General features: G+C 42.9%; 1 protein-coding gene across 1 annotated transcript; it reads left to right on the top strand.

Moving 5' to 3' along the window:
• The first annotated feature begins 1,042 nt into the window (after window positions 1–1,042).
• On the top strand, window positions 1,043–16,220 carry LOC119252310 (SLA class II histocompatibility antigen, DQ haplotype D alpha chain-like). The gene is made up of 4 exons (XM_037519486.2): window positions 1,043–1,171; window positions 14,855–15,103; window positions 15,556–15,837; window positions 16,066–16,220. Exons 1-4 carry the CDS (start codon window positions 1,087–1,089, stop codon window positions 16,218–16,220), a joined length of 771 nt encoding a protein of 256 aa, XP_037375383.1. The 5' UTR covers window positions 1,043–1,086.
• Window positions 16,221–17,350: the final 1,130 nt, after the last annotated feature.

Genomic DNA, 17,350 nt, shown 5'->3' on the forward strand with positions numbered 1-17,350 from the left:
TTAATGTCAAAATATAGAATATGAAAACATCTAGTAGGTTAAAGAAAGAAAATTGATTTTTTTTTCTAAACCAAGTTATGACTTTTCTTTACCAGAAAAGTTGATAAGACTAACAAACAGGGGACCTCCGTGGTGGTGCAAGTGATTAAGCACAGTACTGTGAAGCTGTCCGCAGCCTGCAGCACAGGTTCAATCCCCAGTAGCCAGGGAGCAACCCACATGGTGAGGCAGACCTCTCCTGACTTGCCCGCTGCTCCCCTCAGCAGTGTATTTCAGTCATTCTGCCTGTTCTGTTCTCCACTCTGTCTCTGGTGAATCTTCTCACCCCCCCACACCTCTGGTCTGTACCCCAGTTCTTGTATGCATAAATAAATACATGTTTTAAAAAAAAAAATGAAAATCAGATGAAAGAGCAGTTACTGTAACTCACATTACATATTTTAAATCTTTCTCTTTCCCTGGTAAAAAACTGGGTCTTTGAGAGCATGAGAACTTACTCAACTGCGATTATCTAAATGGAAAAGGAAAAAATATTTTTTGGCTACTGCCAGCAGAGATCCCCTTGGTGAGTGGGTCAACTCAAATTTCGAGAATCTCATTTCTCTATAGAAGTGAAAAGAAAAACAGTTCACATATGGAGACCAGGGGAAAGGAAGTGTGTGGAGACTGTCAGGGAGGGTGATAAACTCCAGGTACAATTCTTAGAGACTGTAACCCAGAAAATCCTGAAAGACATATAGTGATGACCTCACTATCTATGAGACTGCTTAGAAATTCTCACCGGTCTCGCACCAGCAGGCATACACACATATGACAAGATTCTGAGTTAATATTCTCTCTCCTTTCATAAATTTTTCTCAGGTCCACTCTGAGTGGAAGCTGCAGCAGAACCTGGGGATTCCCCAAGCTCTTCCAGGTCCCTTAGAACAAAAGCTTCAAGTGGCAACAGAAGCGTCATACAGGAGACTTTTCTGATTGGTCAGTACCTGCTGGGGCAGGATTTGGTTGGAATATCTTCACATTTCTTCAGCTTGATTCTCACCATTGTTCAACTCAATCAGCAACTGCTGAGACCACTTTGAGAAGATGATGGTCCTATACAGAGCTCTGATTCTGGGGGCCCTCACTCTGACCACCGTGATGAGTCCCTGCAGAGGTGAAGACATTGTGGGTGAGTGCAGGTTTGAAGGGTGTGGGTACTAGAATTGGAAACAGGGAATTGGAAGAGAAAAAATAGAGATGGGCCTCCCCTGGTGGCGCAGGCGGTTGAACGCAGTGCTGTGAAGCTGTCCACAGCCTCTGCTGTGCAGTTTCGATCCCGGCCGGCCGGTGAAAATCCCACATGGAGCGACAGACCTCGCCTGCCTCGCCCGCTGCTCCCCTCAGCAGTGTATTTCATCAGTCTGCCTGTTGTGTTCCCCACTCTGTCTCTGGTGAATTCTCTCACCCTCCCACGCATCTGGCCTGTACCCCAGTTCTTGTATAAGTAAATAAATCTTTAAAAAAAAAAAAAAAGATTGACTTAGAAATCATAGAGGCTCTGGGCCTCCCCGGTGGCGCAGCGGTTGAGCGCTGGGTTCCGAAGCTGTCCGCAGCCTCTGCAGCGACGGTTCGATCCCAGGCTGCTCCCCGGCCACCAGAGGAGGGTCCCACATGGCGCACAGACCTCTCCTGCCACCCGCTGCTCCCCTCAGCAGTGTACCTCGGTCCTTCTGCCTGCTCTGCTCCCGCTCTGGCTCTGGTGAATTCTCTGACCCTCCCGTGCTTCTGACTGTACCCAGTGCTTGCATAAAATAAATAAATAAATCTTTAAAAAAAATAAAATAAAATAAAGAATTAATAGAGGCTCTAAGTGTATTCTCAATACTAAGCAGATCTAAAAGGTATGGCCGTTTTTCTTCAGGAAACCAGCATTCCAACCCACTCCTTTTGCTACTTGCACCATTGTGGGATTTACCAAGGACATAGTTCTGTTTCTGATACTGGATCCAGTGAATACAGCCTCGGCTTTCCGGCAGTCACTTATGACTGCCTCAAAGTGTAGGGATGTTTTAGGAGTGGATGTTTTGTTACCAAAAATTGTTACCAAATTTTTCTGAACAACTTCTGAAGCTTTTTGTCTATATCTCCTGTAATTTATCTTGGAGTAAGTAGTTGCATGAATTATGTATACTATTTAGGTAAAAAGAAGGGTGACTTTTTCTTCATCTCAGATTTATATACTACAGGAATGGCACAGGTAGGGAGTGGGTGACCTTTAGGCAAGTCATTTTACCAAACAGTCTTCACTTAATTTCAATTATCTCATATGTCACCTTATAAATAATTAAATAAAATGGCATGTAGATCTGTTTTCTAAGTATACACATATAAATTTTAATGATCTTATTTTAAAATTACTATTACAGATATGGCCTAATTGTTTTCTTTAACAAATAAATAGTTTTATTTTAAAATAAACAGAATTTTGTATGGAAAAATTTGGTGAATTAAGTTATATTGTTCTCAGATTGTTAGCCCACATTATCTGTACTTCACGTCCTCTAAGGGTTCTTATAAGAGGAAGAATGGGCAAGCGCAGAGTAATTATTTGGTCTTACCTGCTTGCATTTTCCTCCTCATCCCACCCTCTCTTCACACATTTCTTTATTATTATTATTATTATATTGTTATTATCATGATTTGCATTGTAAAGCTTTCTTTTTTCACAATAGAAAGTTTCTCCCCTCAGGTGCCTTCACACATTTCTTTATCCTGTTTTCCTTCCAGGGTCCATCCTGGCTCTTTTCCTTACTGTTTTATAAACATGCAGTATGAGTTTATAAAATCCAAAGTAGAAAACTGAATTGTTCAAAGGGGAAGTGGAATGGGAGTTACTCTCTTCTTCGGCATCATTATTAACCATGTCTGTTCCCTCTCTAACTTTGTTTGGTGCTGGGAATTTCACCTGATTCTCAAGAGCACTTCCAAATTTTATTCCTTCAACATCACATTGGGCACAGTTAGTACACTGATACAGGCCTGTGGTGCTTATAGGACTCCATGAAGATGTTTTTACTTTTTCAATTTTTAAATTTAGAAAAAAATCCTACCATTTAATTCAGTCTGGATTATATTTGACTTTATACCAATATGGTCATAAAGGATAACTTTTACTATTTTCATGGAGGAAGGGAACCACAAAGACTAGAGTGCTTGGGGCTCACCAGTCATAATGGGACTCCAGTCACTGCTGGTCCTGATGCTCATATAGTTCTGCTCCTTCTGTGTCCATCATTCTCCCCAGAACTTCTGTGATTCTCAAGACTAGCAATTGACATTCAATATACATTTTTGAGCATACAGTGAGCCTAGTATTAGGGATTGAAAGATGAGAAGACATGCTATCTGCTCCTTCCCTCCCCCCACCACCTCCCAGGGACTCAGACAAGTGATATAAAGAATATGCAGCAGGAAAGCAGAAGGACCATTACTGAGCAGGACAGTGACCCAGCTGAAGCTAAAAATATAAAAGTGAATTGGGTCAGCAGGCCTGGCAGTGTGATGTTCTTAAACTATAGGCAGCCCAAGGCAAATACCAGATGAAAAGAGCAATTGAATATATTCATGTTTGAAAAAAATCAAGAAAACTCATTGCAAGGATAAGGAGGCTTAGATGGGGGCCTTTTAGCCAAGGGGGTTATACTGGGCAGGGTAGAGAGTGATTCCTGTGAGGAAAAGACAAACTTGAAGAGCAGGACAGTGCATGGGAGGTCATAATGCTGTCAAAAACATGTTTACTAATCAAAAAAAAATAATAATAAAATAAAATAAAACCCATTTATAAGACATCAAAAAAAACCAAAAAAACAATAACAAACAAACAAAAAAATGTTTACTGAGGGGCCTCCCCTGGTGGCGCAGTGGTTGAGCACTGGGTTGCAAAGCTGCCCGCAGCCTCTGCAGCACCGGTTCAATCCCCAGCCACCAGGCAAGGGTCCCACACGGCGCGCAGACCTCTCCTGCCGCGCCCGCTGCTCCCCTCAGCAGTGTGCTTCGGTCCTTCTGCCTGTTCTGCTCCCTTCTCTGGCTCTGGTGAATTCTCTCACCCTCCCGCGCTTCTGACTGTACCCAGTGCTTGTATAAATACATAAATAAATCTTTAAGTTAAAAAAAAAACAAAACATGTTTACTGAGAGAACTTTGTTAACTAAGCAGATACTTCAAGAATGAATTGACGGGAAATCCTAAAAAGAAAACTTCATTTTAAGGGGAAAAAAATAGAACCAACCACACACTAGAGTGTTGTAGAAATTCTAGCCTTTTACCCAGACAGAGAAAGAACAAGTGGTACTTCAGGATGGTAAGGTCAGGAAATGCTTTATCACTCATGCATGGGGTCTCAGACCTCGGTAGCCCCATTAGGTCTGAGCACCCATTTAAAGACCAAGGGTTCCTTTTATACACAACTGTGCCCATATCTGTTACATTGATAGCATCGTGTTTCAGCAGCCACAACCATTTGATGCAAAGTCCCCAGACAAGGCAGGGGAGGACCAGCAAAGGCAGAAAGAGACAAGCACTCAGGATGGCTGTGGAGAGACAGACCAGCTTTGACTGGCTACCCAGCCCTTCTGCAATGCAACTTTGTTTAGACAGGAGTGCTGAGGCCCTGGCCATGAATCTTCAAAAGGCAGGTGCTGTAAGTAAGCAAACTTGTTAATTATGCCTGCATTGGAGTGTTCATTGCACCTGGGCTGGAAGTTCTGCTGGAATATTTATTATATTCATTTGCTCAATAATATATTTTCTCATCATTACCCCCTCTGATGCCCTTGTGAGTTCTTTTTCTCACAGGGCATCACCTATATCCCTTTTTTAAAGGGAACCCTGATTATTTACCCAGCGGCCATTATGAGGTGAAAGTCACAGGAACCCCAGAGAGGAGGAATCTTACTGGGTTGGCTACTGCAGGACCTCTTCCCTGCCATCAGTTTGGTCCTGGAGCTGGGTGGATGTTTTTGAACCACCCCAAATTTGTTTGCATAGAAGCAACATTATTCTTGCACATGCAGATAGATACCACTGCAAATGCAGTGGTGAACAGGTCGAGTCTTTGCAGGTTTTGGAGCATTGCAGCTGCCAAGAAGTCAAGTTGGCATTGGAGGGCTAAGGCTGATCTAATGAAAGCATTAAAATTTTACTTGAGTCAGCCACATGGCCCTTTATAATGGATTTGAGGCTTTTACCTCAGATTCTCCGGATGCAGTCAGCAGGCCCACTACAAGTGGGGTGGTCACAGGGACTCTCTTAGTAAGGCAAAGGCACCAAATTTACAACAAAGCAGAATTGTTTGTATAGAGTAACACATTGATACACTCCCTGATCACAGGCCAGGTAAGGGCCATCTGTGGCACAAATCTTAGAAGTGTGAGTCAAAGGGTTTGTAGCATTTCCCACATTGACACAGGACCTGGGATAAGATTCAAGGAGTTCGGTGATACCTTTGGAGGGAACAAACCTGGGTTGAGTATGACTCCCTCATACTGGGCAGGACTTTGGTTTTATGCAAATCCAGCAATCTGAAGCAAGAGCCGCGTTACAGCACGCAGTTGAGAGCCATGTGTGCAGCACTGATTATGTCTCATAGCTGGGACACAGGCATCTGTGGGGAAAGAGGGAAGAAGCCCAGGGGGGTAATCCTTTCCCCCTAACAGTAGGAGACCAGAGAGCTCCCTTGTTCTTTGTGGCCCTTTTTTCCGGCTGGGTACACACCCTGGCTTAATTGCAATTACTCGGTGTTTGGGAGATAAGTCCTCACATACAGAAGAGAGGGTGAGGGGCTGCTGTGGGACATACTGACATGACAAGCAGGCTCATTTTAGCAAACATTTGAAACAATTATGTCCACACACTTATCAGGTAGCCTAAGGCAAAAAGAAGGCATGCTTCTCAACCCCAGTGGTCAGAGGCCACCTCAACTAGGCCAACTGCAAAGACAGTCATTACAGGAACAGTAAAAATACAAACAAGAGGTCACACATGTAGAAGGTCCTCAAGCTTCTGCTGTGCTTAGACTGACCAGCTTCCCAGGTGTGGCCAGAGCAGAGCTTGATGTCTAAGGCTGCCTTGGTGTGTTGATCCATTTGTAGTCTCAAGCGGAGGGGATTCTCTGGGTCAGGGGCTGCTGTCCATCTGCTGGCTGAAGTGTCCTATTTCTGGTTTGCAGGCCATTTCACTCAGGAGTGATGCACCCAAGGGGGTGAGATCTTTAAAGCAGCAGGAGTAGCTACAATAACAGCAGAGGGGCCAATCATGTGGGTTTGGGAGGCCTTTTTAATCTGCTACCCAGACCATGTCACCTGGCTGGCACTGATATACCAGGGGACTGTGTTGGGGGTAGGCTCTCTAAAGGTGTGCTGCCTGAAGCTCACTGTGATATCTACAGCCTGGGGCAGTTCTCTGGGGGTTTTTCTCTCTTTTTTTTCTTTTTTTCACACAACTCTGGATAAAATGTTCTTAATGGTGTGGCTTACTTAACTTTCCCTGAACTTTGTGGCACTGTGTCAGGGGAGTCTGAATTCCAGGATTACCTAGTGTCCTTGTCCCTGTTGGCCTTCCTTTTATCTGGATGAGGCAAGCCTTTAACTCTTTCAGCACTAGGAGATGCATGCAATTTCGCGTGGTTGGATGCCAGCACAGTCTGTATTTGCCATTTTAATACAAGTTTATTTTTCATCAGGCAGCCTTTGCCATTCCCCCCTCTGCCTGGAATTTGATGAAGAAACCAGTGACAAGTCTTTTTTGGCACCTGTATCTTCTTATCCTTCTTTAGTGTAGATGCAGCTTAGCATTACTGTTAATCTTAACCTTTTAATTTTTATGACGTCACCTGTAACTGTGAGCATTTTCCAGGAACCAACAGGGAAAATGTTGATCGCTTTTCCACCCTTGGGCACTGTAACAGTGGATGAGCTTGTCATGGATGAGCAAGCAAGTGCAGAAACAAAGAAGAGTTGTCAGTTCCAAACATAATAGCATTAGGAAGATGGTGCGAAGCTTGCCATTTCCCTCTCTTTTAAAACAGACTTAACTTTACACGGCTCTTTACTGCTGAGCCCTTTACCACCGTGCTGTGACGTTGCTCTTTTCATTTTACAACAAGCCCAATGAATTGTCAGATGATAAACTCTCAGGGGCATTGTCTAAATTTAATGTATGTTTGTTTGTTTTTAGTAAGTTCTTAAAAACTAACACTTGTGTGTTAACAATAATTGTAGGAAAATAAGCATAACCAGACTATTTTATCATTACCAAATTTGTTGAATCGAAAGCATAGCATGAGTCTGAGAAGATATTAACTGCCCAGTCCCTTCCAAGAGTCAGAGCAAAGAGTAGTGCCCCTCTGTGCATACCATTCTCCTTGGAAAGTGCAAGATTCCTTGACAGCATTACCTGTCCTGCAGGTATTTTCCTGCAAGAAGCTTCTAGATATGGGCAATGTCTCAGCAGCTTTTGTCACTGAGGGACACTTGGGCATAGCTATGGACTTTGTACCTCTGTGAGATCTTGCCTTTGCAGAGCCACATCCAAGGCACCAACCTCCATGAACCTGAGCAGTTACACTGGTGGTACTGGAGGCAGAGGGGGCACCGTGGTGGTCGCCTTTAACTTGGGGCTCAATCAATTATTTTTATTGCTGCTCCTCCCCCAGGCACATGGGGACACCACACATGGAAGTTCTAGCTGCACACAATGCCTGCCACTCTTGTTTAGCAAGCTGTCTCTAGGATTTGTTTAAGTGGGTTTGGGAGCAGGGAGCGAGCGGGGAGCTGGCACTGTTTGGTTTAAGCAAGTGTTCAGCACAACTGTAAAGACTGAGAGATCCAGACTCTTGAACTGAGAACACCCCAATTGTGAGAGAGCATGAATTTTGAATCCTGCTATTACTGGCCAGCTATGAAAGCCATTTGCACAGAGTTTTGTCTTTTAGCAGCTGAATGATCTTGTCTTTGTCTTTGTCTTTAATTGCTTACTAGTGAGACCTGTGAGTTTTGCGCTAGCTAGGGCCCTGAGGCAGAGGCCATCCGGCCACCAAGAAACTGGTAGGAGGCTGTGCATTGCCATGGCCACACAGCCTAAGTTAGGACTTTCAAATTGATACTGAAAGGTCCATGCAGGAGGCTGGAATACAAAAACCCACTAGGAAGGCGACCTGGGGACAGGAATATGGAAGCCTGCCTAGAGGATTCAGACAATGAGCCTCCCCCTCCCGCTACAAATCTTTTCTCAGACAAAGTACCTCCACTGGCCCTACAAACTTTTTCCCTCCATAGGAACCCAGTTTCCTACCTATAAAAGCCTGCCTCCCCCTGACAACATGTACGCGGCTTCACTGACCCCCATCTTGGGTCCATGAGGTCCACCCGGGGCGCAATAAATTTTCCCTGCCTTTGAGAAATTTAGACTGGCTCTCCTTTTCTTTACCACGCGGAACCTTTCAGATACCATCCTCTTTTTGTATGTGAAGAGATTAGACAGCGCGCAGCTGGCAGCCTGCCTGAGTGTGGAAACATGTCCCAAGGTCTGTTATCCTCAAAAGACAATTTTTATATTTTAGTCCAAATAATGACCTATTTTTCTTTGTCCCCAATTTTGTTCTGTGCAGGATGAAAGCCTAGTAGGTACCTTACTTGTTGCTGGCAGATTTGTATCCTGTTAGAAACTTGGTATCCTAAATTCACCAGAAGTTAGGGGAGACTTTTGTTTTGATAAGACAGTGACCAGTTTTGTGGAGCCAGGCAGAGACAGAAAGCATTCCTCTTTTTTTTAAATCCAGGTAGGTAAAGGGTGCAAGAGTTTGAAACTACCAAAACCGGTCACTTTATTAGCTGCACAGGGGTCTTGAGCTGATTTATAATTTTCCCAGTTATTTGTATAGGAAGGAGAAGGGTGCTTTTACCAAAATTGACACTTTCCCAAAGTACCAGGCTTTTTATGTTGAGCTGGGCATTTTTGGATACCCCTCTGAGGTTTCCAATAGTAGCAGGTTCTGGCCATACCTCTGTGGCACGGCTTAGGAACTAAATCCATAATAACAGGAGCTCAGTTAGGGCCAGGCCTGGGATTGTTTTTGGTCCACGCGTGAGGAAGTTTGTTAAAGGACTCAGATTAGCCTGGCATTAAAACTCCTGTGTCTTACAGTTTTTTCTTGGGGTAGCAACAGTCAATATCAGAAGTTCCATTTGTATGACATCCTGCTGGGGATGAAGATTAAGTTAGGACGTCTGTGGTGGTGCAAAGCGTTAAGACACAGCACTACAAAGCTACCTGCAACCACTGCAGCACGAGTTCAATCCCTGGCTGGCCAGGGAGTTACCCACATAAAGCAGCAGACCTGGTTTTAGGGTTTTTTGTTGTTCTTTTTTCTAGTTCTTTGGGCTTTGAGATTAGGTTGTTTCTTTGAGTTCTTTCTAGTTTGTTGATATGAACCTCTATTGCTATATATTTTCCTCTTATTACTGCTTTTGCTGCATCCCATACATTCTGGAAGCTGGTGTCCTCCTTGTCATTCAACTCAAAGTATTTTTTAATTTCTTCTTTAATCTTCTCATTAGTCCAGTGGTCTTCCAGTAGTGTGGATTTCAATCTCCATGAGGTAGGAGAGTTCCTTGCCTTCTTTTTATGGTTTATTTCTAGTTTGATGCCTTCATGGTCAGAGAAGATGGTTGGTATGATTTCTATCTTGGTGTATCTGTTGATGTTTGTCTTGTGTCCCAGTATGTGATCGATCCTGGAGAATGATCTGTGTGTGCTTGAGAAAGATGTGTACTCAGATTTTTTGGCTGTAGTGTTCTATAGATGTCTGTTAAGCCCATAAGGTCTAGATCCTTATTTAGAGCTTTAGTGTCCTTACTTTTTTTTTGTCTCATTGAGCTATCCATTGTTGATAGTGGTGTGCTGAAGTCTCCTACTACATATGTATTTTCTCTGATGTCTGTTTTCAGAGATGATAATAGTTGTCTGATATATTTTGGTGCTCCTTCTTTTGGTGAATATATGTTAATGAGTGATATATATTCTTGATGTATTGTCCCCTTGGTCATAATGTAGTGACTGTCTGGGTCTCTTTTTACCTTTTTGAGTGCAAAGTCTGTTTTATCTGATATAAGTATAGCTGTTCCTGCCTTCTTTCTTGGTTCGTTTGCTTGTAGGATTGTTTTCCATCCTTTTGCTTTCAGTCTGTTTTTCTCTTTTGTAGTTAAATGTGTTTCCTGGAGACAGCAAACTGTTGGGTTTTGTTTCTTAATCCAGTCTGGGACTCTGCATCTTTTTATTGAAGAATTAGTCCATTTACATTTAGAGTTAATATTGATTTGTTAGTGTCTGTATTTGCCATTTTGTTTGTTTTTTCTGTAGTTTTATTTTTTTGTCTTTTTTTTTTTCTTATTCATCCCTTTGTTTGTTCCGGCTTTAGGACTCCTTGTAGTATTTTTTTGGAGTGGGGATTTAGTCATAATGAAATTCTGGAATTTCTCTTTGTCGGGAATGTCCTTATTCTTTCTTCATAGAGGAAGGAAAGCTTTGTGGGATAAAGTATTCTTGGTTGGCATTTGTTGTCTTAGAGTTTGTTGACTATGTCCCTCCACTCTCTCCTTGCCCATAGCGTTTCTTTGGAGAAGTCTGATGTCAGCCTGATTGGTTTTCCCTTGTATGTTATCTGTTTCTTCCCTCTTGTCAGCTTCATTATTTTTTTCTTGTCTTGGAATCTTGGGAGCTTCACTATTATGTGTCTTGCTGTATTTCTCCTTTCATCATAGAAGTTTGGTGTTCTTCTTGCTTCTTGTATGTCTATTTTCAGCTCCTTTTTCATGTTTGAAAAGTTTGCTTCAATTATTTCCTTGAATATTTTCTCTGTTCCTATGTCTCTCTCCCCTCCTTCTGAGATTCCTATAACTGTTGTATTTCCTTTCCTCGTAGAGTCAGATTGTTCCCGAAGTCTTTCTTCATTTTTTTCCTTCACACTTCTCTTTCCTTTTCTGTTTTGGTTCTTTCTATTTCTGTGTCTTCGAGAGTGCTTATTCATTCTTCCATTTTATCTATTCTGCTTTCATTGCTTTTCCCAGAGTTCTTTAGCTCCTCCATTAATCCTTTGGTCTTCTGCATTTCTTACACTTCCCTCTTAGGGACTCAATTTCAATCTTCTGATCATTCATTATTTTTCCCATATTATTTTTGACTTCTTTCAGTTTTTTAATGATGGCAATTTTAAATTCTCTAGCAGGAAGGCTCAGATCTTCCAAGTCACTATTGTTGCAATCTAGTGGTTGATTTTCTTTTTGTGGTGTATCTTTTCCCTGAGGACTTGCTTGGTTGCTTGTAATTTTTCTTCTCCCTGCTGCTTGTTTTCTAATTTGTCCTATGTGTTGGGACACTGTGACGCTGATACTGGCCAGCATCTCTTTGGTGTGCTCTTTCTGGGATGTCGGAAACTGGTGGCCAATGGAGTCCAGTACTGTTATGCCAAAATTTCAGTAGGGCAGTGGTATTATGGATATGTTAATGGGTGCTGTCCCTGAAAATCTCCTCCTTCTGTATTTACTTAATTCCAGAGGGGGATTGAGGTCCCACAGACTGCCCTGGCAGTGGCTGGATTGCCCCGGGCACCAAATGGCTGAATCACCCTCTGTGCTCCAACTGGCGGCGAGAGGGAGATCTGGCTTGCCCGCATTTTTTTTTTAAGCTCACCTCTGGCTGCAGGGATAGCCCTTTCTCAGTTCCACAGAGTTTTGGTGAGGTCCTGTATAGGGTAAATCTTTTCAGGCTTTTCTGTCCTCCCACCATTAGGATTGCCCTGCCTGATGGGGCACCTGCAGCTGTTACATTGTTTCAAACTGCCTTATTTACTTATGTGGCCCGTGGGAGGAGTACTGAGATAGTTACCAAGAGAAGCAGAAGCAAGGAGAGAGGCAGGAGTCGGAAGGGGAGAAAGAAGCCAGAGAAGCCCAGAGTGAAGACTTGCTGGGAGCTTGGAGGCCTAGTGGTCTCCTGGCCTCCCAGCACCCCTGCCTGCCATGTACCTGTTTGCCACACTACATGTAATGCTCAATAAAAGCCTGAGAAGCCACCAAGGGCTTCAGGACTCTCCTTTACCCCATCTGTCCACATCATAGATAAACCTGCTCAGTGACCATCCTGCCCCTACATCCTGACACAAAGCTCCCTGTCTTGAATATCCAAAGTGTTCCTTTTATATATAACTGTCTTCATATTTGTTACATTGATAGTGTTGTTTTTCAGCAGGCACAACCATTTACTGCAAAGTCCCCAGACACAGGGACACGCAGAGAGAGAAAGATGCAGACATCCAGAGATGGCCTTGGAGAGACAGACCAGCTTTGACTGGCTACCCAACCCTTTTGAAATGCGACTTTGTTTAGATAGGAGTGCTGAGGTCCCAGACATGAATCTTTAAAGGAAAAGAGCTATAAGTAAGCAAACTTGTTAATTATGCCTGCATTGTACCCGGGATGGAAGTTCTCCTGGGATCTTTATTATATTCATTTGCTCAGTAATATATTTTCTCATCAAAAGAGCATGAGAAGGGCCTCCCCGGTGGTGCAGCGGTTGAGCGCTGGGTTGTGAAGCTGCCCGCAGCCTCTGCAGCACCGGTTCGATCCCCGGCTGCTCCCCGGCCACCGGAGGAGGGTCCCACATGGCACGCAGACCTCTCCTGCCGCCCGCTGCTCCCAGCAGTGTACTTCGGTCCTTCTGCCTGCTCTGCTCCCCGCTCTGGCTGTGGTGAATTCTCTCACCCTCCCGCGCTTCTGACTGTACCCAGTGCTTGTATAAATAAATAAAAAATAATTTAAAAAATAAATCTTTAAAAAAAAAAAAGAACATGAGACAATAACATGGCTTTGTTGATTGGCAGGTGAGGTATTTGTGGAGGAAGCTGGAGTGTAAAGCTATGGATGTCCCCATTACAGAACTCACCACAATACACAGTGTTTGCTCCTTCACTCACCTGCTTCTCCTAATATTCAGTCAGCTACGGGACAGCAGACCATGGTGTCCAGACCTTGCCTCCCACAAAGCCTGACACTGGGTTGATGCTCAGTAAATGAGTAATAAAGGAAGGAAAGGAAATGGGGAAGGTCTCATATGTGTCCTAATAAAATTGTCCAGTCAGGTTCATTCGGGCAGAGTCATACTGGGCTGGTCTCCTTTCTGCTTTACCATGCTTAGATCAATACCTTGTCCATTCCAGGAAAAAGGCTACAGATCATCTTGCATCTCAATGAATTTAGGTGTTGTGTCAGGAAGGGGGAAGAAAAGTGGAATAGCAATCTTCAAGGAAAAGAAAAGGAATGATGAACTACAGAAATGCATAATGTAATAAAGTACCCATTTTCTTATTTCACAAGGAATCAGATGTACCTCTTTAAGGATCACACTGTTAACAAAACAGAGAACTGAGAGACATTATTTCCTTTTTGTGTATTTATAGAATTGTTGCTGTCCTTGTAATATTCTTTCTTATATGCTGTAATAGAGGAAACAAAAAGATTATAAGATCCTGTGTACTTTTCCTTGGTTAAAAAAAGAGGGTTTTTTAAAAATATTTTATTTTATATAATTCCTACATCATTTTTCATTTTTGCACAATGTATGCACTTTCATTTTGGTTATATTCCCCATACAATTGCACCCCCCCTTATTTTGACCCTAATCCTTCCTCTCCCTGCCCCCCAACCCCTGCAGTGTGTCTCTGGTCCATAGTTGCTTGTCGATTTTGATTTCTACTTTGTATTAATTAGTCTATTTCCTGGTCCCTTATTTAGATTTTCTAAATTCCTGCTATGAGTGAAACCATCCAGTATTTTTCTTTTTGTTTCTGACTTATTTCGCTGAGCATGATCCCTTCCAGCTCCATCCGTGTTGCTGCAAACTGCATGTGTTTATCTTTTTTGAATGCTGAGTAATATTCCATTGTGTATAAGTACCACATCTTCTTGATCCAGTCATCTATTTTGGGGCATTTGGGTTGTTTCCATAGCTTCGCTATTGTAAATAGTGCTGCTATAAACATAGGGATGCAGGTGCCCTTTGGAATTACTGTTTCTGTGTCATTTGGGTAAATACCTAGGAGTGAAATTGCTGGATCATATGGAAGCTCTATCTTTAGTAGGTCAAGAAATCTCCACACAACTCTCCATAGTGGTTGGACCAGTTTGCACTCCTACCAGCAGTGCAGGAGAGTTCCTTTTTCTCCACAACCTGGCCAATATTTGCTGTTGCTAGTTTTTTTAGTATGTGCCATTCTCACTGGTATAAGATGATATCTCATTGTAGTTTTGATTTGAAAAAAAAAAAGAAGGTATTCTTGTGTAGAAAATGTTCTGCTCTGAGCCAGTCCTGAGGGAAGAGGAGCCATAGTGAATGTGTTTTGATTGGTGAAAGAATGAAGAGGGAGAAAATTATGAATCAGAGGGAAGTAAACTCAATCTGTGGGGAAGAAAGCTAAAACCATAATATTTTATTTGTTCCTTCTTTCATGCCGTTGCAGTCTTCATCATACACTTACCATGTGGCAGGCACCACAGGGAATAGCAGTAGTTACACAAGGAATAGCAGTGAGCAAGGCCTGTGCGATTCTGCCCATGAGGAATATGTTATAGTGGAAAGATAGGCTGGATTCTAACAGAACAGCTACCAACACTGAGGGAGCAGGAAATAGGTGCTGGGAATTTTACTATAGACTGTGCCAAAGATGGACACTACAATATTTAAATATCAATTTCTCCCATCATTTGTTTAATAAGATTGGTTTCTCTCTGTTTTTCACTTTCTTGTTCTTCACCTCACTGATTAGCTGACCTCATTGGAACCTATGGCATAACCATGTACCAGTCTTACGGTCCCTCTGGCCAGTACAGCTTTGAATTTGATGGAGATGAGATATTCTACGTGGACCTAAAGAAGAAAGAAACTTTCTGGCGGCTGCCTGTGTTTGGCAAACTTACAAGTTTTGACCCACAGGGTGGACTCACCAGTATAGAAACAATAAAACACAACTTGGACGTCGTGATTAAACGTTCCAACTCTACTGCTGCTACCAATGGTATATGTGTCCTTCTTTCCTCTCCTGACTCTCCTTCCATAAAAGGCCTTAGTCCCTACTTCCCTAAGGATAATCATTCACTGTTCTATAAAACTCTCCTTTCCAAGTAGTCCTCAAGTCTTCTCATAGTTTTTACTGAACCCTCATCGTCCCCATCTCAAAAATCACATACTTTTCCATATAATAAAAGGATTCTTACCCCCATAACACGGTCCTTGAGTCTTTCAAAGAAGGACCCCATAGACCTCCTACCTTAATAAGAGCACCAGGAGAGAAGGGCACAGGGACAAAGTGCACCCCACATAATATAGCATTTCCCAAGCAGAAGGGAAACAAGATCTTGTCCCTTCTTAGATGGAGAAATAGTGGTCAGAAGGTTCCAGCAGGATGCAGAGTGGAACCTCAGGGCAGAGTTCTTTACAATTCATGCCAGTGCTATTCCCTCATCACAGAGGTCCCTGGGGTGACTGTGTTCCCCAAGTCTGCTGTTATGCTGGGCCAGCCCAACATCCTTATCTGTCTTGTGGACAACATCTTCCCGCCTGTGATCAACATCACATGGTTAAAGAATGGGCACTCAGTCACAGAGGGTGTGTTCGAGACCAGCTTCCTCACCAAGCAAGATTATTCCTTCCTCAAAATCAGTTACCTCACCTTCCTCCCTTCTGATGATGATGTTTTTGACTGCAAGGTGGAGCACTGGGGCCTGGAGGAGCCACTCCTGAAACACTGGGGTATGTGTAAGTTCTATCTCTTTAGGTATTATCTCTGTTAAGCCCATAAATCTTATGTCACAAAGATTTTTTTCAAAACTTCAATGATTTCTAATGATTGACTTCATTCTCCTCTCTAAGCCTGTGCCCTGAGTCCTTGTAGAACCAGCACAACCCACCCCCACCCCTTCCTACATGCATGTATATAGACCAGCACAGCACTCTGACTCCCACACCTTCATTTCACAGAACCTGAGATTCCAACCCCTCTTTCGGAGCTGACAGAGACTGTGGTCTGTGCCCTCGGGTTGGATGTGGCCCTCGTGGGCACCGTGGTGGGAACCATCCTCATCATCCGAGGCCGGCGCTCAGGTGGGGCATCCAGACAGCAAGGGCCCTTGTGAGTCATGCTGTGGGAAGGGAAGGGAAGGATTCATCTTTGTCAAAGCTGTGAACCAGAGACACAGTATAGGAGGATGGAAAGTGGGAGGAGGTTGTGGACTCAAATGTGACTGAAAAGTTGTTGGAGAACTGGGAAAGGGCAGGATAATGGCATCTCAGAAGGACCTCAGGACTCATCTATCTCATGTCTGTCTTGTTGCAGGTGCCCTGACCATCTACCAGAGCAGAAGACAGCATATGCCAGATGACCAAACACTAGTTTCTGGCCCAATTCATCATATTTTTCTCTCCTCCAACACTCCTCTCACCTCTTCTCTGGGTGAAAAGGTGAAGTGTCTTCTGAGAGCTCACATATCCCCAGGCTTCTCCCTTGACTGCCTGGTTTTTATTTTTTTCTGTTCTCAAATGCTATCTACTATGGGATCCCTGGGATATTCAACCCAATACCTAACCCCAAGTGATCTAGATCCTGTTCCTCCACGGTAGCAATAAATTCCTCTGTATGTGGCCTTTTATTGAATATTTTCTTGCCTTTCATCTCAGGACTGACTAACACCATGACCCCTTGTGCTTCAGGTCCATATAATCTCATTTTCCAGATCCTGTTTCATGCCTAGCAGCATAGAAGCAACCAAATGTAAACTGATAATATTTTGACATCTAGTGAAAGTTTATATTTCAATCTTTCTTGTGTTCTCACTCTGGGAATTTCCCCTGCCTCCCCTAATTCAGCCATCAGTGAAGATAATATATACCTTTTCTCTTGGTGTAGATTTATTATAGCAAAATACAAACCATGCAGTAAGTTTGTTCTCATTTAATATAGCTCTTAAAAGTTAGGAATGGGAAATAAGTTAGGAGAAAAGAATTTTGAATATCAAAAGTACCCAGTCTAAATTTTTTCCCAAAACTTTAAATTTGTAAAGAACAAATGATGATTGTGGGAACTTTCCTCTCCCCTCCTCATACTTAAGATAAAAATTTTATAGGCAGAAAAAAAAATAGTCACAGTAGCTTCAGAATCAGACAAACATACAGGAAATTATGAAGTACTTATTTAGTGCTTAATGCTTACATAGGATTAATATTAACCTATGTAAGTGGGTAAAGAGATGGGGTTAAAAACCACTGA

This window comes from Talpa occidentalis, unplaced genomic scaffold, assembly GCF_014898055.3.
Source record: "Talpa occidentalis isolate TD23 unplaced genomic scaffold, MPIMG_talOcc4v2.1 talOcc4.2, whole genome shotgun sequence".
NCBI classification, from domain to species: domain Eukaryota; kingdom Metazoa; phylum Chordata; class Mammalia; order Eulipotyphla; family Talpidae; genus Talpa; species Talpa occidentalis.

What these genes read in the sequence shown, in the direction of transcription:
- LOC119252310 (XM_037519486.2), top strand. Translation starts at nt 1,087, where the DNA reads ATGATGGTCCTATACAGAGCTCTGATTCTGGGGGCCCTCACTCTGACC. An exon ending in CTCTACTGCTGCTACCAATG is followed by an intron (nt 15,104 to 15,555) that starts GTATATGTGTCC and finishes CCCTCATCACAG; the next exon opens with AGGTCCCTGGGGTGACTGTG. An exon ending in GCCACTCCTGAAACACTGGG is followed by an intron (nt 15,838 to 16,065) that starts GTATGTGTAAGT and finishes TTCATTTCACAG; the next exon opens with AACCTGAGATTCCAACCCCT.